This window comes from Aptenodytes forsteri, unplaced genomic scaffold (assembly GCF_000699145.1).
Source record: "Aptenodytes forsteri isolate BGI_AS27 unplaced genomic scaffold, ASM69914v1 Scaffold11, whole genome shotgun sequence".
Classification (NCBI taxonomy): Eukaryota; Metazoa; Chordata; class Aves; order Sphenisciformes; family Spheniscidae; genus Aptenodytes; species Aptenodytes forsteri.
The window spans coordinates 3,078,983-3,105,873 of record NW_008794155.1 but is presented as its reverse complement, the minus strand read 5'-3'; the positions used below and the strand labels follow the sequence as shown (position 1 = coordinate 3,105,873).

The 26,891-nt window shown below is 43.3% G+C and overlaps 1 protein-coding gene across 1 annotated transcript in view; it reads left to right on the top strand.

Moving 5' to 3' along the window:
* Nucleotides 1-26,891, top strand: part of THSD7B (thrombospondin type 1 domain containing 7B) — a 282,252-nt gene that overhangs the window by 220,922 nt on the left and 34,439 nt on the right. Inside the window, exons 16-18 of the mRNA XM_019472194.1 lie at nt 6,861-6,866; nt 25,670-25,803; nt 26,550-26,703. Coding sequence (XP_019327739.1) covers nt 6,861-6,866; nt 25,670-25,803; nt 26,550-26,703 — 294 coding nt within the window. The remainder of the gene's footprint in view (nt 1-6,860; nt 6,867-25,669; nt 25,804-26,549; nt 26,704-26,891) is intronic.

Here is a 26,891-nt window from a genome sequence, read left to right as displayed (position 1 = left end):
CCGAGGGAGTGGGGACCAGCCGCTTGGGCACAGGGGACTGAGACTGTGTTGCATGAGGTCAGGCAAGAGAGGCTCTGCAAGGAGCCAGAATTGGCATTCCCTGGGCTGGGAGAGGTGCATGGAGGAATGGATACTCCCTCCAGCTGCCCAAAATCAGTGGCCTCTAAAATACGGTCATTCCCCTCCTTCCACCCTTGCCTCCTGAAACTCTCGCTGGCTGCTGTCAGTCCTCTGTGCCCCTCTCTTGGATCCAGCTCTGCTGCCGCCACCAAATTCAATTTTGCAGCCTGTAGAGTTAGGACAAAATAACTCATTCAATTTTGCCTACATTACTGAGCTGCCTTGGGCTGGCTCGGAAGGCAGATGGGTATTTAATTTGACATTTGCGCCTCTGTAAGCTGGAGGAGAGGTTCTAGCAGTGTTGCGGGGGCCAGCTAATGCAGGTGAGCAATTGCCAATGGTGGACCAATCTCTTGAAGAACAGTAATATGTCAGGTTATACTCCAGACTTCTCTCTGTGGGATGATACTGCTCAAGGAAATTAAGCCTAAGAGATAATTTGGCAACGGCCTTATTTTAAATACTGATTAATGACTATTGCTTTAGTGCAGCTCCTGCTGTACTCATGTGATGTTTTAATATGGCAAAGGAATTATGATTAGTGCTTTTAGGTTTTTAATGTTCAGATAGTTAAAATGCCCCGTAATAATCGCTCCCTTTAATATTCAGCATAACTATTACAGAGATGTAATTGCGCTTTGGTGTTGAAAAGAAGAAACCGGGATCCCAACATGATCGTGAATGCCTTTTTCTGGTAGCTTAAATCAAATCCTTAAATTGCAAAGTCCTTGGCAGCAAGTTTTAAGAACTTTAATTAAAAAAGAAGTCTTCCATAAATATAAATCAAAGCTGAAAGAGTAAAAATTGTTAAAGGAGGTACTGCAATAATTGCAGTAAAAAGTACAGTGGAATATGTACCAGAAAACACAAGTAAAAGCATCAGAATCAGAAAACAAATTCAGATTCAGGAAGCCTATAATCCAAGATATACCTGTGCAGCATACAAAGTACCTCCAAGATTTGTAATCATTATTCTCATGACATTAACATATTTTAGATCTGATTCTGCAATATCTCACACTATTGGAAGCTGGGAGTGATTTTCTAATAGAATTACAAAAAAACCCAATAAAAATGAAAGCAGGCTCCAGCTCTGCAAATTTGGCGGATCCTTGGCAGAAGCAAGAAATGTTTGCATATATTTCCCCTCTCCTGCCTCGGAGGTGGTATCTTACATGCAGTGGTTAGTTTTCATCTCGCCCAGCTTGTAATTCTGTTGCTTTCTGTTCTCCGTGTCAGGGAAAAAATATTCCATTGTGGTTTTGTAAACTGTGTTAAGAGTCAAAGGAGTGTGAACTCAAACCTTCCCTTGAAAAAAAGAATCCCCCCAGTGCCTGTGCAGGATCGCCATAAGGCGCAGAAAAGCGTCTCTGCGTTCGGAGTCGCAGAACGCGCTGCAAGGGGTTTGGCAGTTTGTCTAAGAGAATTTTCTATGTATGATTGCCTCTCGCAAGAATTACAGCTCTCCCATGCAGCCCCACAAGCTCTGCCTCTCCTCGGCTACATCAGCCCATTGAACTTGTCCTTGCCTCTACCTTCTTCCAGTGTGAACCCCTGTTGTTGCTCTGGATGCGCTATGGGGTTGTGCTACCTCCCACGTCGGCCTCAGCCACCCGCTTGCTCCCTTCTTCCCCGTGCACCTTGGGTCATGTCCCACACTGCCTACATTCATGGACAAAACTTCCTGCTCTAGTTCCTTAAAGCGTTACCTTACCTTCTCTCAAATACCATGTAAGATGATATCCCTGCTGATGTTAGTCTGACAATTCACGAGACTCCTGGGTTTGGTGAGCTCTTTTCATTATCTTTTCTTCCGTATGTTCCCTCCTTGCCTCTGCCTGTGTCCTGCTTGGCAAAGGCTGTTGTGATCTTGCCATTCTTCCAGTTCTGCAAAAGTGTTAACAATTATTTATTTCAGTGTCGTTCTTTCTGATGCTTTAGCTGATCTTGTCCATGTGTTGACGTACCATAAGTAACACGCGTCCTTTCCCCCGATATATAGCTGCTTCTTCAGCTATCATTCCCTCTTTCTGCTCCCCTTTCTCCTTCATTTACCATAAAGCTAAATATGGATGATGGATGACCCTCATCAGCTTCCTGGCACGGCATTTCCCACTTTTTCAGGATGAACCCAGGGATGTCACATCTAGTTAAACAAGAGTTAAACAAAAACTAAGCAGCTAATTTACCACTGGTATAGGGCTGGCTGCTTATTCCTGTAGGAAGACACCAAGGAGAGGGTAGAAAGGGCAGGCAGCAATATTGCTTATACGAGTGGGTAATTACCTGTAGTAAAGCTGTGTAGCAGCTCCTGACTTGATGTGTTGCTCAGGTAAGAATGAGATGGAGAAAAGGGAGATAGCTGAGTATTTTGTTTCCCATGTGATTTTCTATGTGCATTTTCCAATGTCGATAGAAGAAGTAACCTCACTGAACTCATCGTTGACAGCAGTAATATATAGGACTAGCTAAAGTATAGGACTAGCTAAAGTATGGGACTAGAGCGCTGAGCATGACAAGGGAAGAAGAAATAGGAATGGCTTAGCTTCTGGGGTAGGATAAATTGGAGGTTAAAGGAAAATTGAAAAAAAAAAAAAGACACTGTGGAGATATTGCCATTCTTGGGAGGCTGACATCCTTCCATAGTCAATGGGAGGAGGTGAATGCCTATAGCACGCCTTAACTAGAAACCTAAATTAGAGGGGTTTAGTATAACCTGTTTTATTGTTATGATCCATGATCTTATTAATGCATTTTTAAAATGAAAGAAAATGTCAGACATCAAGAAGGATAAAGGGTAGGTGGAGGGCCTGAACATCTGGTGAATGTTCTTTTCTGTTCATTTTAATCATAATTTTGGGTGGGTTTTCCCTTCCTGTTTCATTATTTTTAGGTAAATGAGATTGCAGCTTAGCGTTAAACTGATTTTGGAAAGAAATTTGACTGCATGCTCCTTCTCTTGCAGAGGTGGCTTGATCTCTGTAATGCAATTTCTTGCATTAATGCATGAACCTTTTTATATATGTTTATTACTTGTTTGCAATGCAGTGAGCTCTTCCGTAAAGATGTGTCCTCAAGTGTGGATTACTAGATTAAAGGGTTTGGCCATGTTTGTGGCCAAAAACATTTTTTTTGAGCCGTTTAACTGCTTTTTTGAACAAGTATGGTGCTGTCTTTACTGGTTAAATGTCTAACTTTAATAAGAGCAGCTGCATTTTCTTGTATTTTTGTATTACTGAACCTCTTGTATTTTTGACAGGGAGATATACATGGTAGAAAAATTTGCACGCCCAAACACAGCTCTCAGTTATTGACAATTTATAAAACTTTGCAATTGTAGTAAGTGTTTGAATATGTCTGAATTCATCTTTCATAGAAAGTCTGTAGGAAATAGAAAAATCCTCATAGAGGCGTCCAAATATAGCTCGACCATTTTCTTCTGTGTTAAAATATGTCAGAGCAATGTCTGGGAAATCGGTGTCTTCCATTAATGCAATGCTAAACCTCAGACAGGTGCCTCGCCAGTGGCTGGCCCCAATATAATTGTACTGGATCTGCAGCAATCGGTTGTCCTGTGGTGTCTCCCACACCATCATCACTTCCCTGAACTTTTACAGTAAAATCCTGTCAAACTTATAAATGCCTTTCCCGTTTTTTTTATCTCTGAGGGCTAAACTTCTAGCTGACATTCTGATAGCTTTTATAGGAAAATGCCTACCGAGCACATTGTTGACAGCAGTTCTTGCACCTGACCAATTAGCGGAGCTTACAGTAGGTATCTCTTGGAGGGTTGCACCGACAGAAGTCCACTCAAGATGATAAGTTAGCAGTTACAAAACAAATGATGTCTCACGCAAGTTGGTAATTACTGGCTCCTCCACAACTCCGTGTTCCCACAGTGAAAACTGAGATGAAAGTGGTTTTTAGCCCCTGTGCCAGTTTTGAAATCGCTCCCTCTTCTTCTGCCTCCGAAGTTACAGCACTCGGAGCATATTAATGACGTGCTGTATGTGACTATCTAGAGAGGGTTTACAGACCCACCACCCTTCAGCTGTTAGCTCTGTTCTCCTGGGGGATGCATCGCTGACGGTGTGCACACCGCTGGTTGCAGCACAGAGTAAGAAAGGGTTTTCCTAAAGCACCTGCAGCACCATGACTTGGAGCAAACCGTTGCCCCCAAGAGAGCTGCATCCAATAGCTTGGTGATGGTCACTTCTTAAGCTGTTCAAACGGGAGCTCAAGTAGTCATGAGTGGCCACTCAAATTCAAAGCTACACATATTGAAACTTGGAGCTAAAAAATTTTGTCCTCAAAAGATACCTTAAAACTCATTATGAATGAACACTGAGGTGTGAGTTGGAGTGATCCTTTCAACCTCTTTAATTCTTGCACTTTCTGGAAATTTTACTGACACTTAAAACATCAAATTAACCAAGAGGTTTTTCAGCTCTGATTTCAGAGGTGGTTTAGGCTGAATATTAAGGAGAAAAGAGCTACGCACGGTGAAATAATATCCCAGATAACCTGATGAAAGCCCTATAAATAACTGTTTGAAAATAAGACTTTGTCATACTGATACTAATACTGCATTGAACTAGTTGGAAAGTTATATTGACATTATTCAAGAATGTTTTATCTCTAGTATTTGTGATTCTAAGCTGTGCATTTATTAGATGTTGCTATTGGGAAAATGGACACCTATTATATATTCCTCTAAGAAAGGACAGTCATCCAGGATTCAGCACATGGCTGAACAAAAAAAGAAGAGAGGAAATTAAGTTTCACTGGGAAAGTGGGGCAAAAGATGAACAAGAAAAAAAAGATATATTATGGAGGTGGTTGAGTGGAATCAGATAATCTAAAGACCAAAGATCACCCGTTGAACCAAATAAATAATTCAGGAAGACTCTTGATCCCCAGGGACCCTGGGCTCAATTGGCGACTAAGCTCTCCCAGTCCTTTCCTGCTGATGTAGATCGATACCTGACAGCTCCACTGCTGCTGTGCCAGAGGCTGCGATCTCCCCCGGCTGATCCTGGCAGTCTCCATCGTTGGCTTGCATTGTCCTGAGACAGCCACAGTTTCCCTGCCTCGCATTATGGTGTCTGCTCTCGGAAATTACCTCCTGCTGAACTGAAGGCCAACTCACTGACCTACTTCTCCTGCAGGAACTTCCATGCCCTACATATTCAAAACGTACAGCCTTATATAAAGATTTAACACGAATAAAATACCCATCAGCCAGCTGACCTTCCAGATGTAGGCAGGAGTGTGGGAGCCCGGGCAGGGTGATGGTGTTTTGGGCACAAAGGTGTCCGCAGGGTGAAGTCCCATTGACACTTGGATTCCCACTGCTTGGTCGCATCTGAAAGTATGACTAAAGTTTCTGAGGTGCCTTGGGGCACTTGCATTTTAGCCTCACGTTGTTCTTAATGTACATATTAAATAATCATAATCTCTACAGAGAAATGTACTGCAGCCTAAGGACAACTAGATCAGGAAGTAGAGGCTAGTCCTTGGATTTCTTCTGGCTTGCGGGAAACCTTGGATATTTCCTTGCCTCCAGGTTTCTGAAATCCATTGCTGTGATGAATCTCGATGGTTGGCAGACCAAGTGATTCTGGAAAACCAGCCCACATATATCAAACACCGATTGCAATAAATGCTTTCAGATTATTGTCCCAAATGGTGTATTGAAGAAGGAATGGGTGAAGGAAAGAATGAGAAAATGAGTGCGTTTTTAGAAAGAGCAAAACACAGAGGGAGACCCTGGCTATTTTTCAGGCTCTATCATATAATCAGAAACATTCAAAACCGGGAAGTGTTGGAGGGAGATAAGGGACGCGTACATGGGGGCAGTTATGTTGCAGGTGATAATCTGCAGGAACCTGAGAGAAGCCGACCAGTCTAATCTTCTTAGGTTTATCTCAGAGAAGAGTAAAAACAGTTATGCAATATTGAGATACACAATACCACTTTGTGGGAGGAAACAGATAAAAGCAACGCGGGGCATCCTAGGAGCCAGTGCGGCCCAATTAAGAGAAAATACTGAACTTAATCCCGTAAGACTCAGCTCAGTGGTTCTTTGCTAAGGCAGCAGGGTTCAGTGTAAACAAGTTAAATATGCTGATATAAAGCTGAATTGTGTAATAAACATAGATAGATAGCTTGCCTTCCCCTTTAATGCATGGGAAGAGCACAGTAAATGGACCAAGAAGCCAGGGGAGAGCAAGCAATGTCATGTTTGAATGGTATATTCCCGTTTTCCATCAAAGTCTGGATAAACCTGTGTGTGCTTACGTTAAAGACTTCAAGGGCTTGCATGGGGTGGGGCCATGCAGCCCCTCTGTGCTGCCCAGGCCGTTTCTGAACGGGAGTTTGTGCTGTATTTAATGCCAGCCGTGTCATCCAGCTGCTAGGGGAGTGGGAAGAGCCAAATACTGGCGTGAAAAGGCGTCTGGGGCTGAGCGGTGTCTGCGGGGCTTCATAACAGTTCCTGAACACATAAAGGGTGTTAATATCAAAGAAAGACGGCGGTTATACAGCGTGGGGCCCAGGGGTATAGCAAGGGTAATGGGGTGGAATTAGAAGAATGGAGATAGAGGCTGACTATAAGGAAGAATCTTCCTAGCTAATCAACCTATACAACAATGCCCTTTTCAGATGGAAGGAGCTATTGAAATGGGAGCAAACTAATCCTTCCTTCAAGAGTTTCTCAAGTTTGTTAGGTGCTACCAGAGGCCCAGGTGTGGATTACTGCTGTGTGTAATTCTACTGATGGAGTGGAGCTATGGAGAATAAGAATAACCGCGTGCATGCTGTAAAGCGTGCGTGGGAATGGCCCTGTTATTTCTGCCGTGTCAGACGAGCGCTCGCCTCTCTGCTGCCGTGCCAGCCTGATGGAGAACGCGACCTCACTGGAGACGTGCTTACTGCCCTCATCTGCTATTGCTATGTCTGCACTTTGCAGCATGGCATCCTGCAGAGATGCCTGCACACGTTGGCATGTTTGTGGTGCAATGTGATGTCGTCTGTAGAGATGAAATGGGGTCGCATCAGCGAAGTCCTTCACTTCTTGGTGGCGGTGGTTAGGTGCCGGGCCATGCCGTATGGCTAAAGATACGCTGCATTCACTTGCTGAGCTGTGCTGAGTACAGTCTAACTGCCCGAAACTTATCCCGAGGTACGTTTGTTCTTGCTGCACCCAGAGCAGATGTAAATGGAATTTCACAAAGAAAACAGTCCAATAGGGATAACACGGCAGAGAAAAGTCTGAATGCTTAGTATCACATTGCTTTGGGAAAACCAAAAAAGACAGACTTCTATAAGCATTCAGTCAGAGGGGGCTAATTCCCAACAAAAATATGCATTCTTATCATTAGAATTGTTAAAAATGTCAGTTGTTATAAGTAGATATGCTATAAAGAAGTCTAACTGCGTGTATTACTGCGCCCAGCAAAGAGAAGCTTACCTTATTGTATCCTGGCTTGTTCTCTGTATTTTAGAGCTGCTGTTACACACACCTGTGCCTGAGACCACCGTGGTCTTCCTTCAGTACCTAACCTAATTTTCTTTAAGCCTCCTGTAATTCTTCCCCAAGGAAGGGGGTATTTTACCCACTGTGGCATCTAACCTCATCCTTAGGAGGTCTTAAAAGCACAGCCCTTAAAATAGTGTCAGTTATTGGCATTTTCTCTGCCCCAGTGTCAGTTACTGACATTTTCTCTGCCCTGGTCCTCCCCACTGGTGATATGTCTTGTTGATGCCAGGCGTGCAAAAAACTTGAAGACTGTAATTTTTGGAAAGCATCAAAGCATCTTTTCCAGTAGGCAGGTAGAAGAATTGAGGCCCCTTTCTCTCAGGTTGACCATGGGAACGCTGTGGTTCCTCATGTTCTTTTGCACGTGCCAACAGCTTTGAGTTGCTGCTGCTTTTCCACCTGATCTAGGGGGCTGCAACGACAGTGCCGGGTGGCTCCGATGGCTTTCTGCGCCAGAGAGACAGCGTTTCCGAGTGCATGTTCCCATTTTTGGATGGAAATCTCAAGTGCCAGCAGTGGGGACATCTCTGACGTCTTCTGCACGTTGTGTAAAACCGTGCAGCTCCTGCCCAGTGTGCGATAAAACTTTTTCCTTAGTTGCTTTGTTTTCACTCTGCAGTATTCAGGTGCAGCCATACTCATTTTCTCTGGATGAGTGAGGAAGAGAAATCCCCTTTCCTTCTGTGTGGGAAACCTCAACTTGGAGATGCTCATGGAGGGCCGACCGGCTGGCAGCGCACTGCAGCCGCCGGCTCGCGTTCCTCGTGTTTAACAAGAGCACGTCCTACTCCAGAGGATGCTCATGGAGGGCCGACCGGCTGGCAGTGCACCACAGCCACCGACTCGCGTTCCTCATGTTTAACAAGAGCATGTCCTGCTCCAAAACCCTCTGTCCAACACACGAGGAAGCCAGACAGGAACAGAGGCGCATGAATTTTGTGGTTTGGGTTGTTTATTTTGAATATCCTGAGTTTTGCTGACCATCACGGTGATAAACCTGGTTTGGTTTCATTGGTGTCCAGCATTTGCCTGAGTTAGAAAGTCAGGCATTGTCCTTGAGAAGCATCGTTCGCAGTATTTAAAAGGGAAACACGTTACCTCAGGCTTCTGTTTTCCTCCAAATTGTAATGTCTTTTGGTTTTATTAAGAAAAATGTTTCCATGTCTAAATATACACAAGCACAAATACCAGTGTTACTCAGTTGATTGGGTTTTTTTCATCTCCACGGTACAGAAGAGGGAATTTGTTTGGCCCTTTTCCTCTCTGATAATTTTTGTTGATATAATAGAAGGTAACAGAAGGCAGCTGGAATACTCCATTATACCATCTGAAAAAAAACCCAGCCCAACCCAAACTATTATTTATACCAAATGCAGTGGATTTTTCAGTGATCTCTACCCGGGGTGTATTCCTCTATACCCATCTGAAACAATGTGCTGTATGTTGGTCCTTCACAGTCTAGCCCTGTCAACATTTGGTGATTAAAAATGTTATTTGCAAACTCTCTGATGTCTATATGATAAACACTGAGAGGAATTTAATGCTGTGCTTAAGTATTTTTAAATGCAACTTTGAGTGAGCAATTACTTTCCTTGCTGTCCAGTGTTCATCTCTAAGTTATTTATCAGTCTAAATGAAAAGGCAATGAAATGTGGATTGTTTCCCAATTCAGCATACATGGGCAAGGAGGATTTGCATGCGTACAGTCTGTTGGCTCAGCAGGCCAAAAGCAACCGTAGAAATGTATGCGTCTGGACCCTACACGCTGGTGTGCAGCTGCACTGTGGAGAGGCTTTGATACAAAATGGATGGAGCTTGACTCTAACACCTGCATCGCTCGCTGAAAACAAAGATTTCCAAAAATGACTTTGTAAAATAAGCTGAAAATAACCGTGGGAGTGTTGTCTATTGTTCGTATGTAGAGCAAACGGTGGCACTAATGTTAATATTAAACTGTCAGTTGATAGGTATAAAAGCATTAGCCTTTTAAACATTGCTTCTTTTCTAAGTATTCTGATCTATTGCATGTGTCTCATGTAATGAGAAGCTGTTACAGGACTCACCAAACCACAAAGAAACAACCAAAGTAGAGCCCAGCAGGGCTCCATGTATTTCCTATTGCAAAGTAACTTCGGCATTGCCTCTCTGTGTGCCTCTGTCCTGCCTCAGCCGTATTTTGCTTTGTGTTGTACTTTGTCAAGTGTTTGTAAAACACAGTGAGCCTCTTCCTCCGGTATTTTCCTTTGTCTTTTCCTTGCCTTTACCCCTTTCTGTGTTACTGCCAGTATTTCTTGTTACGACATTTCTCCTCAAACAAGAAAAATTGTTTTCACTGAAATGCATTTCTGTACAGGGAACATTTGCCCTTCTTTGCTCACATGCAATTACAGTTGTTCACTGTTTTCTTTCTTTTCCCTTTCCTGTCAATCAGCTCTCATTTATTCTTAGTGATGTCCATGCATACATGCATATACTTGTCCATGTGCCAGGTACCGCACACTGACCTGCAGGAGGGACAGGGATGCATTGCTAAGCGAGGGGTGTTAGTAATAAAAACCAGCGAAAGCAGTTGACTGAGAAGCAAACCAAAGACCTGGAATCCTCTGTCCAGAGGCAGGAGAGTCCAACTTGCATTTCCAAGTATGCCATCTATTTTACCCACACCAGAGTTACAGCTGAGAAAAGCAGAAGGCATTGATGAACAGACACGGCCAAAAGAGTGTTTGCTTTATTTAAATAATTGCTTTCGTTTTTTTCCTCCTCCATCCTGCATGCTACTGGCAACATCATGACCTAGCTAAAAAGTGTATTCTCTCTGCTCAGTTCCTGCTCCTCTCTTGGTTACAATTTAGTAGCTAGAGCTGATGCAGTAAATAAAATACTGTCATCTTTGTGGGATCAACATTTATGGGATGACGCATGGACTGGCTGAACTCCAATGCGCTTCTGATCTACAATGTAGAACTATTTTTTTTGACAACCTCTCAAAATGTATGTGAAATCCACGCAGGCATCCCTTTGACTTTAACGTACAATTTATATTTTAAGTTTGTAGTATGGGTTAATAAATGTGGTGCTCACTTAATGATTAACTGTTTAGCCTGGAGAAGAGGAGGCTGAGGGGAGACCTCATCGCTCTCTGCAACTCCCTGAAAGGAGGTTGTAGCGAGGTGGGTGTTGGTCTCTTCTCCCCAGTAACAAGCGATAGGACGAGAGGAAATGGCCTCAAGTTGCGCCAGGGGAGGTTTAGATTGGACGTGAGGAAAAATGTCTTTACTGAAAGAGTGGTTAAACATTGGAACAGGCTGCCCAGGGAAGTGGTTGAGTCCCCATCCCTGGAGGTATTTAAAAGACGTGTAGATGAGGTGCTTAGGGACATGGTTTAGTGGGCCTGGTGGTGTTGGGTTGATGGTTGGACTCGATGATCTTAGAGGTCTTTTCCAACCTTAATGATTCTATGATTAATATGTGATTTAGAAGTCTTCTGTTGAGTTCCTTATTCAGAGATCCTAAGACCAGACGTAGACCATGATGATGATGATGGTCTGTTTTGACCGCTTGTATAGCATAAGCTACTTGACTGCAGTCAAATCCCTGCCTACCTGTGGAGTTGGAGTAGGTTTGTAGAAAGGCACCCCACCTTGGCACACACTTCGGCTGAGGGAGGATTTACCCTGGATAAGCTGATCCAGTAATTAAATTCTTTCATGCTTAAAAAGTTCCCTCTTTTTCATAACTTGAACATGAATTTGTCTAACTACAGCTCTCAGCCTTGGGAACATACATCTTTACCTGCTAGCTTAAAAAGAGCTCTTCTAAGAGAAATCCCCTCTGTATATTCCCAAAAATGATCGAGTCTCCTCTTCCCCACCTCCCACCTGAACCGAAGAGGTAGGTTTCTTTATTTTGTTACTTTTCGGTAAGTTTTTCAGACCGGAATTCTTTCTCTGGGTTTCCTTTAACCACTCTGTCATTATCAATGTTACTTTTACAATGAGGAGCTAGGACTGTAGGCAGTGTTATAACAGTGCTGTTAATATTTAATATAATGGTAATTCCACCACCCTATTCCTCTATGAGGTATAAGAGAGTCCCTGGTTTCCAAACTACAGTCTGGCAGTCTGTGATTTATTCAAGGCAGCAGTGAATTAGCCAGCACGGAGCTCAGTGATGCTACAGATAGATGGTTTCAAGCTGCTGGAAGATCTCTTTAAAGCTCTCTCAGGTGTCTTTCTGCTACTCTGCATCTGGTATGATACAGCAGAGTTATTTCTTTTTATGACTTAGTATTGCAATTTTATCTAACAATGATACCATGCTTTGTTGACAGACCTGCCATCGTATAGATTGTCACTAATTATACTGGTGTTTTAAATGTTTACCTGTAAAGCAAGAGTGGAAATGCCACCGCTCACCTTGGCAATTTGACTCTGGTCTTATTAATCTTACTGTCATCTGTTGGCTCTCAGTTGGTTCAAACCCTTCAAATTTCTCATAAAGTTGGGTGCACGCGTCTGGACATGCTTCCCGAGCTGAATCCGTGCCATAGCTGAAGTGGTACTTCAGTGTTTTACAAACTCTACATTTGTCTTTTTACGATATTATTGAATCACATTCTCTTTATGGTTCTCTACAATTTCTGGGTCCAGGGCAGTGGTACCACTAACTAAGGGGCCGGTTGTTTCTCATCCCGTGTTCGTGCTGTTGACTGGTCGGTCTCTCATCACTGTAGTTCTGTACTTCTCTTTCAACCTATTTTTTCAGTCTGTTTCTCCAATTCATAAAGCCCATTTTGAATTCTCTTCCTGTCCTCTGATTGCCCCGCTGTCCCTCTCACCTTGGCAGTATCCGCAGAGTCGGTAAGAATCATTTTCAATCCATCAACCCCAAATTATTGAAAATAAGGAATATGACTGGATACACAACATAAAGCTCTGCAGAGCCATGCGTGAAGTTTCTTGCCCGTTTTACACCATTAACTATTCAGAGTATGATTTTCCAACATACTTTGTACTCACTGAGTGTTAGATTCATGCAGACCATATTTCCTTAGCCTGACAGGTACTGTGAAAGGCTTACTAAAGTCAACACAATACCTGCCATTTCATCCCTATCCACAGCATCTGTTATCCTGTTACCGAAGAACATCAGAATGATTTCACACGGTTTGTTCTTGACAAACCCATGCTGCCTGCTACTCATCTCCTTGTTATTTTCTGCTGCTTATAGATAATGTCTGTAGGGAAATATTTTTCCAAGAATAAAAGTTTATCTGACTGCTATGCAGTTCGCTGGTTTTTCCCCCCCTTTCCTCCTCCAGCTCTCTCGCATTGCATCTTCTGAAGCAATCTTGTCTCCATCGTTCCTAAATAACCCCATTGACCCAGAAGTTATTTCAAGTGTCTCTTCAAGTTTGCCCACCTTGTTGGCCAAACTTTCTGAGCCAGTGCCCATCATAAAAAGTTTGTCTCACCTTTCTTTCCCTTCACCCTGATCTTTCATTTCCTACCGTTCCCTCTATTGTAAATTGACTATTTTTAGCGCTGGCCTTTCTCTGTGTGGTTCCTGCGATGGGTAACGGTGTTTCCCTTTTCTTTATTTCTTTGACTCCAGTTCCTTTCAGATCTGCCATTCAGTGTCAAGTTTCTTGTCTCCACCTTTCAATTTTCCTCTCTTTCTAATCTGCTATGGGCTGAGTGAATACTTTCTTTTAGACCATTTGCATGATCTTTAAATTACTGCGTCCTCTAATTTATGCCACATAACTGTTTGCTCTGTTGCATTATTTATTTCTCTAAAAGGTTTCAGGTGGAGTGGTTTGTGTGTACGACACACTGCAAAGCACAGCTGTGATGCGTAGTCTCCATATGCACTTACCCTCTACTTTTTCCTTTTACTTACTGTTTTGGGAAACAGCCTTTTTCACTCCATTATTTCCAGAATCATGGATGCGTGAAGGCGGTGCTCCAGGGAATGGCAGAGGTGCGAGAACTGCTGAATCACTCGTGCCCTGACATACCCTTCCTGAACGCCGCAGTGGTACAGAGCAGGACTTGGTGCTCTGGTGGTGGCTGTTACAGGGTACGTTACCCACTGGTACGTGAACAAAGGAGTTCTGCTTTCTGGTAGGGTTCCAATAGTCAGACACTCACAAACTCCTTAAAAACAAGGCGCAAAGAGAACATAAATATGCACTAGATGCTGATGTTTGCAGAGCATGGGCATAGGGGTATGTAGAGTTACGCAGTCATTCCTGGTCAGATTTATTCCAAAAACATCTGTCTGTTTTTTATATAGGTTCTCATTAACCAGCAATATATATAGGCACCATTGATGTACATTTTAAATAAATAGGTACTGCAGCAAAAATTCACCATGATCAATACTTTTTTTTTTTTTAATTTTACTGATGTACCTCTAAATGTTCAGCCGTTCCTTGCTTGACTCAGCATGTTCCTACAGCACGACCCAGAACAGTGGAAGCCAGGAGAAGACTTTCCATTGATTCACGTGTATTTGTACAGGTCCATGTAAAGCATTTAACTTCAAAACACGGGCCAACGATAGAAATGTAGGAATCTGAATATATATATAGTCCCTGCTCTGAAAGAAAGGAATGGAAATGCAGAAGAAAGATACCTAGAACTACAGAGACACCAGATACCCCACCAGGTAGTGGCTCGCAAGCACTTCCCTCTTATCTTTTGGCTCTGGGGGTAGTATACGTGCACTCTGATGTTTGAAGTAGGTTGGGTAGAATTTAACTTTTGGCTCAAGGGAGCCTTTAGTTTATTAAATATGGATGTTCTTGCTGGGGAGCGGTCGCAGGTAGAAGCACGGTTTCTCTCTGCAGCACATCACTTTTCTTGAATGTATGCATTTGGGAGAGAAAACTTGGCTCTTCTGTGCCTAGATCTTTTCTGTCTGGATCCACCTGTAAGAAATAACCACAAAAACTGTCAGATCGTAACAATTGCAGGATTTCTAAGTGTGCGGCGGTGTGATTGTAGCTGCCTTCAAATCTGTGAATTCAGCTGGCTTGTCACGAGGCTGGCCTCTCAGCAGCACTGCTAGGAGGTCTGCGTTACCTGTAATTATACAGAGAAAATTGCTCAAGTTAATGCCGCGTCTAAATGCAGTACTAACATCTGCCTGTCTTGGCAGTAAGACAGCTACCATAAATATGCGACGCAACAGGCTGTCAAATATCCTGGCTTCTGCAGTAACTTGCTCTTCTAACGAAAATTTTCCAGCTCCAGTTGCTAATCAGGCTGTGGGTGATCTTTCCGAGCTCTGAGGCTATGGGATCTGTCTCGCATCTATCAGCGTCTGTCCTGCTCTCCCTACGAGCATCCATTTCTGTCCGGGTGCTGCTGAGGAGGAATCAGACCTGCTGCTGAGGGGACTGGGGGGAGAGTGACAGTCTCATCCTAACGAAACAATCAGGTTAAGAGCTGGTTTGCATTTCTGTTCCTGCTTTTGCAGGAACCTAAAGCTGGACTGTTTCTTGCTGTGCTACAAGAAGTCCCAGGAGCAGTTTGCAGTTCTCTCTGCTTCCAGCTTTTGGTGTAGTCTAATGGAAGTGTGTTTCAGAAAACATAACTTTCAACTGCCTGACACTTCCCAATCTCTTCTATTTCTTGTCTGTAGTGCTATCAATCAAATTGTTCTTGTCAGCTAACCGGTTTTAAATCTCGTGTGGAAAAATTGTCAGTCCAAGATCATAGTGTGTAAGGACTATGCGTGACTGCTCTGTCACGCTAATTCATTCTTGGTTAAGACATGAAAATAAACTGGTAGAATACCAATTTGAAGTTTTTAGACCTTGAAATGATTTAAAATCTCTTAAAAGAAGGACTAGAGCTGAAACTTTGTCTCCGAGGCACCATTTTTAACTTAGCAGTAAGCTCTGATGGTCTTTTCTTTAAATTGCCTATTGTACAGATGCCTACAAAGAAAGTGCTTCTTTGGGACTGTTTGTGTTTAGTACCGGCATTTATTTCATTTCATGTGACAGATGACTTGGCTTCTGGATCTAGTAATCACTCGCTCATGTCCCACCGGGGCAGGTTTTTGACCTACTGAAACGCTGTGATTTGGTTTGGGAGCACAGGCTGGCTGGGCAGAGGACCGCGGCGGTGGCAGGCTCGCTCAGGAGCCCCGTGTCCCCCAAGGCCGGGTGGCTCCTGGCACACATCTGTGTGGGCTTCGTTTGGCGTTTCGGTCAGATGAGAGGAGCGGGAACACCAGGCTGCCGGGGCTCTGTTAGCGAAAGCTGACGTTTATGTTGTCCGTGCTGTTGCAGTGAGGCTGCCTGCGGGCTGCAGGACGATTTGGTTCGGACTTAAATAGTGCAGCTCCTGCGCTGCCGGTGGAACCCCGGAGATCTCGGTGTCAGCCGCCCCCACACAGCCCTCTTTGTCTGCAGGACGTGCATGCGCTGTATGCCCGTGATGTTGAATTTTTATCATTTAATTATTTTTTCCGTCATGAAATCTACTTGTGAGTTATTGATGACGTTCATGGAGATGGGGTCCCACCTGATAAAGGCCAGCTGGCTGCGTGCCGCCCGGCATGCCTTCTGCGGGTCACCTGCAGGCTTCGCTAAAGACAGTGCCACCCAATTAAGATTTAAAAGTCTGCAAGCCTTTCATATCTGTTGCGATTGATATTCCGTAATTGTGGGGTTTCTTACCAGATTTCAGGTTAAGCTTCATACATTTTTTTATTTTTTTTATTATCCTAAGGCTTTGATCGTGGGACACGCTTATGAAATCCAGAGACTTGCTGGACGAAGCTGAATGAACTCTGCTTTATTCTTCAGCATAGTCGTGCTTTTCATTCACTCACAAATAAATGCCTGATTTCTGCTTGAGGGATTTTTTTTTTTTCTTGAAAGATGGGGAAATCGAAGAATTGAATGCAACCTTACATTGTGGCAGTTCTATTTTAAGCAGATTTTCTGCTTTTTTTTTTCTTCGCAATATTATCATACAGCAGCTAAACTAATGAATATATAATTTTCTTTCCTTTCTGCTTGTCATGCCCTGCTAACATGGACATCTACAAAGGCTCAGGTTGGTGTTGCAATCTGTCTTCATCTTCTGTTATTGTTCTCATTTAGTAAAAAGGGGCTTCGATGTTGTTCATCAATCAGGTTTTTTTCCCTTCATCTCTTTAAAAGTGGATCCAACATTACTATTGCATAACAGATTCATCCAGAGAGGTGCCACATTTGTTTGTTACCACTGAAACTATCCTTCAGCTGCAGCAAAATGGGCTGTTTCAAAAACACAGGACATTGATTTATTTATATCTACTTAAATTTGCTATGCTTGCCTAGCTTTGTGACATGGAGACAGCAGAAGCTACAGCACCTACAGCTTCTGGAATCAGCAGAAAAATGCACCGAAACTCTCACTAAGGAGTTTCTGCCTTACTTTAGACGCCCATATTTGACAACATAGTAAAATGGCATTTGTTAATATCTGTCTAGATTCAGTATTTTCTTGATAGTGAAGAAACATAATTTGAAATAAAAAGCAGAGCCACAGGAACTGGCCATTTGTGATTGTATTCGCATATCCCCCATTCACACTTTAACATCTCCATTTTTTTGTGTAACTCTGAGACTAAATTGTCTTGCCTGAGTATTTCAGGTAGAAATAAATACCCAATATCTGCGCGATATCTGCAAGGTTATACTTCGTGCTGCGTTCTGCTCCTCAAAGGCTGTAGTGACAGTAAAACCTTGAGTAAAACCAGGGAGGCAGGTTCGGGGCCGGGAGCTGCGCGTTCTCCCTTATTTTCTAACGTTGAATGATGCCAACTTTTTATTTTAATCTCCAGCAAGGAGCGCTCACGCTTTACTGTATTACAACTTGGTGTTTTTAATGCCTGCACCAATCTTACAGAAAATAAAACCACTTACTGCTAGTAAATATGAATTAATAAACCTTGCTGAGCAACTTCTTAGTTCTAGAAGTGTGAGCTGTAATGACTGGGGTTTGACAGAGCTCACTTCAATTAACTTTTTAAACAAGGCATTTTCCACTTGTTGCACTTAAGAATTTGAAATACAGCGGTGTCGGTCTTCACATATTTAATCATCCATTAGAAGAAAATAAGGGATTTACTAGGAGCATTTTGTAAAGTCCAGCAAAAGACTAGATACAGTAAAAGCATCTAAATTCCATGGTGAGGGAAAGTGGAGCATCCAGATGTCTTTATAGCAAGAATACTCTGCTGCTTTCCTAATTTCTCCTCTTTTCCTTGTCCTCATTTTACAGCCAGAATTTTACAGTGCTGCTTTTTTTGATGGCTTCATCCTGAAATGTCTTTATCTGAACTTTTCAGTATCTGATTTTAAGCTGAGATGTCATTCCGCTTAGTGCAAGAAATAGGGCATTTCCAGATTCAGTCCCCTGCTCCCTGAGGGCTCCCTCGCCAGCCTCTAATAAATGCCTCAACTCTTCATCCTCAGTTTTCTCATGTGTAAATTAGGATTAAAGTTGAGCGGTTTTGAGGGTCGGGCTATAAATAGATAATCAAGAGCTGGGGAAACTTCAGAGGATTCATAGTTGTTTTTACCTTTCCTACTCAGTGAAAACCATTTTTCAGCAGTGTTTTTGAAGGCTGGCACCATGGCTAGTCCCTTAGAGTAACGATGAAGGGTCTGTTTCTGTAGGGGCTTCCATACTGCCCGCAGGGCAGAGACTGGGAATTGATAGGTCTTTCTGTCTATGCTATAGTAATTATTGCCCTGACTCTTCATTCGTATTTTGTACTTGGAATAAAATTGATCCCATCCTTTTGCCAGCTACAAAGTTCTAGGCAGGGCTAGGTTTTCTATAAACTTGGTTCAATGCCAGTGAAGGCTTTTCATAACCTTAGCGAAGCTCTAATTGATTTTCTTTTTTCCATACCACAAAGGAGGTAAAAAACACTAACTCCTTTGATTTGGGTGAAAATGAAAACTAAAAGTGCTGAATTTGCTTCACGAATATTTGTGCAGGTATCTGCTAGAGGCATAAAAAATTCAGGAATTCCGATAATTTCAGAAGTCTTGCCACATACTGACCTGTTCAAACTTTTGTGCTGTAAGTCATTCTTGAGCAATATTTTTTTAGTTTTGGTGGCTGCTTGCAGCATCCAAATAACTAAAGACAAGTATTCATCAGTGAAACAGCTGCTTTGCAAAATCCAAATTGCTTGAAAATTAATTGTTCGATCAGTTTTAATACTGGTGAGCGGTTAGCATATTTCTGGCGATTGTGATCAATATATAAACTAGCATGAAATAAAATCAATTTTATTTTAAAGAGAACTATTTAATGTTGAAATTTTAATGAGGTCATTTCTGTGATGTAGTGTTTGTTAATGTGCGAGTACTTGTCCTTCAGATATAGAGTTAATTCAGTAAAGCTTTTAAATGCGTGCTTAGATCTGCCAAATCAAACATGCACTTAAGTAATTAACAAAGTGAGTACTCCATTTTGAATTCAGTTTTAAAGAATTAAATAAAAGAAACTCATTATTAGAAATTATCTGTTTCGGATTAAATGGAATGCGAGGGCAGTATTAGAGCATTATAAAAATTACTCAGTTAATGTACGGGCACCTTACAACCAAAAAAGAGATGTGGATGAACTAGATGGAGTCAACATAGAAGTCAAATTTGCAGGTAGTTCCAATGGATGGACATCTTTGGAGCTGTATTTCCCACCATGCTCCGGATCCATTCGTGTCAGGCTGGTTGCAAGAGGAGTGCTGGCTGTGGTCCAGATTTCACGAAGTGGTGGCCGTAAGCTGTAAGAGGAGGAGAGGGCCACTTTTAGACGGTGACATCCTTCTGCTGCCTCCTCTTGCAGCCTGGATATGCAGGGAACGTAAAAGTGGGTACGCAAAAGGTATTAAAAGTGAGCAAATTGCTGGCCAGTCTCAGGAGGAGTGGTTTTAATATCTGCGCATGAATTTCCTTACCAGCGAGTGTCTTTGCAAACTAGAGCAAATCAGCTCTCTTTCCTACGCAAGTTCTTTTCTAGCTTTAGTGTTATTCATGGTGGTGTCCATAGTTTAAAAGTAGGTTGTTATTTCTTCGGTTCTGGCTGTTTCAATGTATTAGGTCTAATGTAACCTTGGTATCAGGGCAGCGATGTGAAATGAACTTATGTTAGCAATGAATTTAGCCCATTTTTATTAGAAATGAATAGCGCAGAGGTTGTCCTCAGGGTCTCAGGCAACTGCTACAGTGATCAGTTTGGTTGTTCTAATATAATAAGCAGATATTGACTTTAGTTGAGGTGAACACCAAGATTTACTGTCTTGAAAGCTAAAATATTGACTGAGGGAAAACCAGAGTCAATACTTACCTTGAGGGACAATAAATCTTGATGTTCACTGAAATATGAAGTCACTATGATTTATGATTTTCAGAAACGTTGAACCTCGTTCTAGTTTACTCTGCAGGTGCTCATCAGAAAAGCTACCTGAAGTATAGGTATGAATTTCTTTTAATGAATCACATCAGTTGAGCAAGTGTTCTTGTTTCTATATGTCCTTTGCAAGGTCAGTATTATTCCTGACCTACATTTAAATAAGTTACAGAACATTATAAATCATACCAAAGCTCTCTGGTGGTTAGATATTTGGACTTTTCATTAAAATGCAAGTATCAGCTATTAAAAGAGAAAATAAATAGATTAATGTTTGTATATCTTGTTGAAGTAACTGTCGACGTCAAGACACTTTAGCAAGGACTCAGGGTTTGCTTTGGAGTGAATGGGAACTTGCTTCTTTTATTAGGACAAGCCGATAGCAGTTTGTCTCTTAAAAAGTGGCTTTTGTCCTTCTTCCTTTTAATTTATTTAGAACTGTGCCCATCAAGTTGATTTTAGGATTCAGATGTTAATGTATTCCAGGTTAATTGTGAGTACAAAGAGGGATACAGTGGTCCTATGAAAGTCAGCAGCAAAACTCCCATTGACTTCAGTCAGGCATCATTTCACCCCTTGGTTCATTGAGCCCAAAACCCAGCATGAGAATATGAATAAAAATCGAGGAAAGCAATTAATTTCCTAAAATGCTAAAAGTATTTTGATTGTATTTATTTCTTGAAAGGGTTAAAGGCAAGGCACTGAAGGATGGAGCCAGCCTGGTCCCCTGGGCACTGAGCTCTGCAGCTCCGCAGAGGTCGGGTGCCTGCAGCTTCCAGCATCTTTCTCCCCCCTGAGCAGTGCAGAACAACGGGCCCCTGTGCCCACCGCATGGTCTTCATTTAGTTTCTGTCCTTCAGGAGATGGACTGTGGTAGTACAGCTCCGTACGTGTGTTGGGTGGCTCGGTCTGAAGGTTTTTGTAAATGCACTGTCAGAGTGGGTTTGCATAAGTTTGGGGAAGAGTGATCATTAAGCAGATTATTTTCAAAGAAACTGTTGTCTTTGTGCTTGGGAAGAGAAGTGGCGTAGCTGGACAAGAGACTTCTGTATCTGCAGCAGAGATAGCAGATGGCAAATGTGATGTGGGCTAGGATACTGGGACTGTGTCTAATTTGAAGCTTGGACACACTCTACGTTGCAGCCAGGGATCTGTGGGAGCACATCCCAGCCCTCTCCCAGCTGAGGCACTTTGGGTCCCTGGGTTGGGTGAGGAGTGAGGACACCACATCCCATCCCAGCCTCTGTTCAGGGTCGGGACAGGGTGCTCCCACGGAGCCGGGAGGTGAGAAGTGCTCCCAGGTCCCCCGGTCAGTGGGACCCAAAGAACAGCAAGGCTTAGCCAAAATCCTTTGAAAATGCAAAATCAAAAGCATCATCTGTTTGACCTTGTTAAGTACCACAGCTGTTAGCAAAAGATAGGAGTGAAAGGCTTTAAGGCTTTTTTTTTTTTTTTAAATACAAGAAAAGAGGAATTGGAAGTGACTGAAAACAAATGATGGCAAGCCAGGAGAGAGAAACAGGAGGAAAACATTGTTCTGTGGAGGAAAGGAACACATGCCATGTCACCGTGTTTTTTTAAATATAGAGAGTCACACGTTACATTCACAGCTTCCAAAATGCATACCCACAGAGTTGCACCAGTGAAAATCTTGCATCTCTTTACGAGTCTCATTTAGAAGGTGTAACGGAGTCTACCGATACACGTTGTAACTTGCTCTGAAGAAACCTGTCCCTCCCAATGACGCTTGCTGGTTATTGACACCTTCCCGCTGTCTCAGAGGTACTACTGGAGATGGCATTGCTCGGCGCTGACGCAGGGCAGAGAAGAGGGGTTGTTCACAGATGGTGAACACAGTGGTATCAGCGCAATAACTTAGTAAAACGGGTTGTTTGTAACAATTATATTTCATGTTTTCGGTGGCGAGTGTAACCTGGAATCCTGACTGAATTGGAAGTACCGAGCGGGTCAGCAGCAGACCACCCGTGGAAGGCACAGCCCACAGGAGCTGTGGGGTCTGAACCGGGTAGTAAAGTACCGCAGGGATCGTGCGACCGGTGCTGCGTGTCCTCCTCCACGTGCTGAGAGTGGGATGTCTGTCAGAGGATGCGACCGGTGCTGCGTGTCCTCCTCCACGCGCTGAGAGTGGGAGAGCTGATGGGGCTTCACGTGTAATCGTACCGGCTTGACACGATCAGGCAGCAGAATACAAATGCTGTATTAATGGCTGTATTATTGTGATCCTGCCTGCTCCTGAAAGAGTGCATCTGAAGTATCACTTCACATCACATATATTTGTGTCACTGCATATGGGATCTCTGTTTTGTCCTCACACGTTTCCTCTGATAGATTTTCGTTCACGTGGCATCCCAGCCCTGCCCAAACCCTGCTGGTTTTCTTACACAGGAGTCACATCAGCTAAATGCCGCAGGAGGTTTTGGCCACCAAAACGCAGTTCTGGTAAATTCCTGGCCTAACCTCTAGTGCTATCCGCAGGTGGGCTTTGCTGGTTCGGAGAGGTCTGAGGTTTCACAGATTTTAACGCAGAGCGACGAGAGGTCACTGGGACAATGAGCCGGGATTTCCAAGCTCTTCGTCTGGCCCAAGCGAGGAGCAGAGGCTGCTCGCTGCAGACGGCGGGGTGAGTGCTGAAAGGCTGGCAAGTGCTCACGTCGTGACCTGCAGGATTCACAGCGATATCCTCTAACCCTGAGGAAGAGTTATTAATTAGAGGAAGGAAAAGACTCTTAAATCCCTAAAGCCACAGTTTGTGCTGCGCCTGCCCCAGCTGCCCCGCTGTGCTTGTGGAGGGGTGCAGGCAGCACCCGTGCCGTCACCTCCCGGCCTCTCCCAACCTCATCTTTCTCTCCAAAAGTCTAACGAGCAGGAACAGGCACCCACCCAGCTCTTAATAAACTTAGTAATAAATAAGTTTTACCTCCCTTAACACTGCCCAGTGAGACATCTGCTCCCCGGGCTGCGCGTTCCCTGCCTGCCTTCTTGCGAAGTTTGGTGCTTTGCTCTCTCTGGGTTTTGCCTCCCCTCTGTGACGAGGGAGACTCTGATCATGCCTAAAGCACACCTTTCCCTCTTCAACTAATCGTCTCCTGCAAACGGCAGTATGTTTTGTCAGACAACATAGCCAGAGCATGTTTTTTTTTTCCCCTTCCCCCCCGTGGAGCAGGAAAACTAATAAATACTCCCTGTCTCTACATCCATCTCCTGGCTGTCTTTGGGGAACATGAAGGCTTCGCAGTGTCTAAAGAGGGATTGTTATTCTCCCCAGCGTGCGCGGGGAAACGTCTGCAGAAGTCAGTAACTCTCTCAAGGTGACAGGCTGGCCAGGGCAGGACGGTGGCTTCGCGCCGGGCTCGGTGTGCTGCCGCGTCCCCCCGTGCTTGCGGGCTCCCCGCTTGCTGGTGCTGGGCACAGGTCCTGCTCAACAGGCACTCTGTGCACTCTCGAGAGCACTCTTTGCTCTTGTGTACACCAGTTCATGTTAATGAGCATGGCTGCACAGCTAATCAGGGGCACTTCTGGTGCCACTTGCTCAGCCTAGGAAACTTAGCCTCTATATGCACTTTATACAATATATAGGTACCTATATATCATATGATTAGGCCAAATACCACCGCCTCAGCGTGCGGAAATCATTAGTCCATATCGAGTGACTGCAGTGCGCTGTGATCTTTCAAAGAACTTTGTGCAGGCCCAGCGAAAGCTGGAACCGCCGCACACCGCCTGCGCTCCCCCAAAAGGCTGTGGGGTGACCCCACTCGCTTGTGCAAAAAGGTTGTTGTACCAAATGTTATCGCTGTGCGTGTTCCAGCCCTGCCGTAGTATCCCTAATAAATTTTGCACGTTCTCTCGTGTTACTTGTGCACAGACTGTGAAAAAGGATTTGTGCTTAATAATATGTAGGAAAAATCGTACTACTGCCTTTGCCCCCTTCGTTCCCCTCCCTTCCCCCTTCCCCTGCGCAAAACGTGATGCTCTTACTAGTTCATCCCCCACCAGTCCCGGCTTCTATTGCCCTCTCCCCTTTCTTTGCTCCTTCACGTATTTTGCACTTTTTAGCCTATCTTACTCTCCTCTCTGCTAAACCTATGCACAACATTTCTAAAGACCCACAGTTAAAATTAGTTTCTGACATTTGCTGTTCCTGCGGGGTTTTCTTCAGCAAGTTATCTTCTTTTCATTTGATGTGAAGGTAATTTTCTGATGGGGCACCAGTTCTGTTTTCTGACTGGTATCTCAGTCTCCCTGCCCCCCACCTCCAAAATGTTCCAAATAAGGTTTCCTTATTGTTGTGGCCACAACATGCATAGTCGTAATCTGCTATTTTAAAATGAAGCTGTAAATTATTAAACCTGTGGCTGAATTTTTTTTTTTGGGGGGGGGGAGGAGGGGTGGGAGGAAGGGTACTGATTTAGTTATTTTAATGGTGAGAACCGAACAGCTCCACAGCAGCAAGGTCAAGGAGATTTTGGTGTGTGGAAGAAGAAATTTTAGGTGCGCTGTATTTTTTCAGGGCAGCGCATTGTGCTTCATACTACACAACAGAGAACACTGTATCTTCAAATCAGCTTCTGCAGACAAAGCGGATTCAAAATAAAAAGCTTTTGTTCATTACTGTAATAGAACTGTTGATGCATTCATTTGCTTAAACCTAAAAATCTGCTAAAGTACTATCTCTCAGTGTGCTGCTTCTAACAACCTGAATATCCAGCACCTTTTAAAAATGTTTATCAAGCTTGAACTGTTGATGCATTCATTTGCTTAAACCTAAAAATCGGCTAAAGTACTATCTCTCAGTGTGCTGCTTCTAACAACCTGAATATCCAGACCTTTTAAACCTAAAAATCTGCTAAAGTACTATCTCTCAGTGTGCTGCTTCTAACAACCTGAATCCAGCACCTTTTTTAAAAATGTTTATCAAGCTTTTGGCTGTATTTTTCTTTTAAAAATGTTTAACAAGCTTTTGGCTGTATTTTTCTCTCTACATAGATACCATAATTCAGGTGAAAACACGGTTGTGTTTGATGAAGAGATGTGTTAGAGAGAAGTCACTTGCAGGGGAACAAGCATTTATAGTTTTCATATATAAACATGAAATTTAGAGGACGCATGAAATTTCATTCTTTTATGGTAAATGACTTACAAAGGTATGTTGGAAGCAAAGGTAAATGAGTGCTGATTTTAAGTTTGTACCTTCTGAAACACAAAAAGATGCAGTATGTACGGTCCTGGTGAATGACGTGTGATAGATTATAGCGAGAGCAGTCTGAGCAAATGAAATTGTAATGGAGTTCCTCTTCTGGCTGCAGGAAATAGCTGTTATTTATCCTGTTTCCTAAGATGCTGCATGCATACTGCTGTTTATTATATACTTAAAAATCCGTTGGCAAGTCAATAATGAATAAACGAACTTAAAGATATTACAACACCCTTAGCATAAGGAGCGTAAGCCAGGATATTTTTCAGTGTACTCTTTCCGGGGTTCGGCTGAGGTGTTTCTGCAGAGATGCTAACCTGGATAGTTCAAATGACCGGTTTTGAATCTTTCTCCTGGCAGGTGTACGAGGCAGTCCCATGCTACAGCGAGTGCAATCAGTATTCTTGGGTAGTAGAACCGTGGTCTCCGTGCAAAATCAACAGCGAACAAAATTCCCTCCACTGTGGAGAAGGAATACAAACGAGGAGAGTCAGGTGCGTGAAGACAAAAGCACGGGTACTCCAGATTAAAAAGAGCTGATACGTACTGGCATAAAGCTGAAATATGTGGCCATCTGACAGTGAGTACGTTGCTGAGTCCAGTGTATTTCAAATGAAAAGAAACATGCATTTATGTGCAGTGGTTTACAGGAAAAGCATCTCAAGAGATGCAGCCTTGTGTTACGATCAAGACATCTTTCAGGAAGAAGGCATGATGTTTAAATTAGAATTCTTCAACCTAAATGCCATATATACATAAAGCCCCCTGAGGTGCAAAGCCTCCATATTCTGATTTGCTAACATTTTCCCCAAGTAATGGCACTGCATGCACCAGAGTGGCATTCATTATTAGCGAGTATTCATTCCCCAGGCACAGGGAAACACTGAGTTATTTCCAAATGTTCGGATGTTACTAGCAGGAGCACAAAGGTTTGTTCTTGCTGGTTGTCATTTTCTGTTTGCTCATCTGTCAGCCAATCAAAGTTAAAATCCCTCTGTCTGAAGTTTGAAATGTTTATTTAAAGTAGCTATTGAAATCTGTGAGTAATAAAAGCATGTCGTGCGTGTAGCTGGTTTTGATTTGCATTAACATGATTGATTCTACATTTTGACCAGCCGTGCTGCATATAGCTATTGTGTTACGTATAGTGTCCTATATGGGGTCGAGCAGACCTGTTGATATCCATCACTTCTGTAGTACGCTGATGACCCTCTAATGAAAATGTCTGTTTGCTGTGTAGGTGTGTGAGTACCGTTGAGGACCACGGAGGCGAGACTGTGCCCAACGCACTGTGTAATCAGGCTGAAATCCCGGATATAATGCAGAAGTGTAGCTTGTACTGTCCCAGTGAGTGTGCAGTGTCTGACTGGGGACAGTGGAGCAAGTGTCCACAGGTAGGCTCTCCTGCTTGTGTCGCTGTGGCAATGTTCCTTATGCGTCGGTCTTCTCTGTCCTTCAGCCATTTCATGAGATAGTTATTTTCTAACAAAGCAAATATTTTCTGAGGGAAGTCAGGCTTAAAGGATCCTGCCAGCATGGTTGAATCTGGAGATTTTTATATTTCTACAGAGCCTGAGCTATA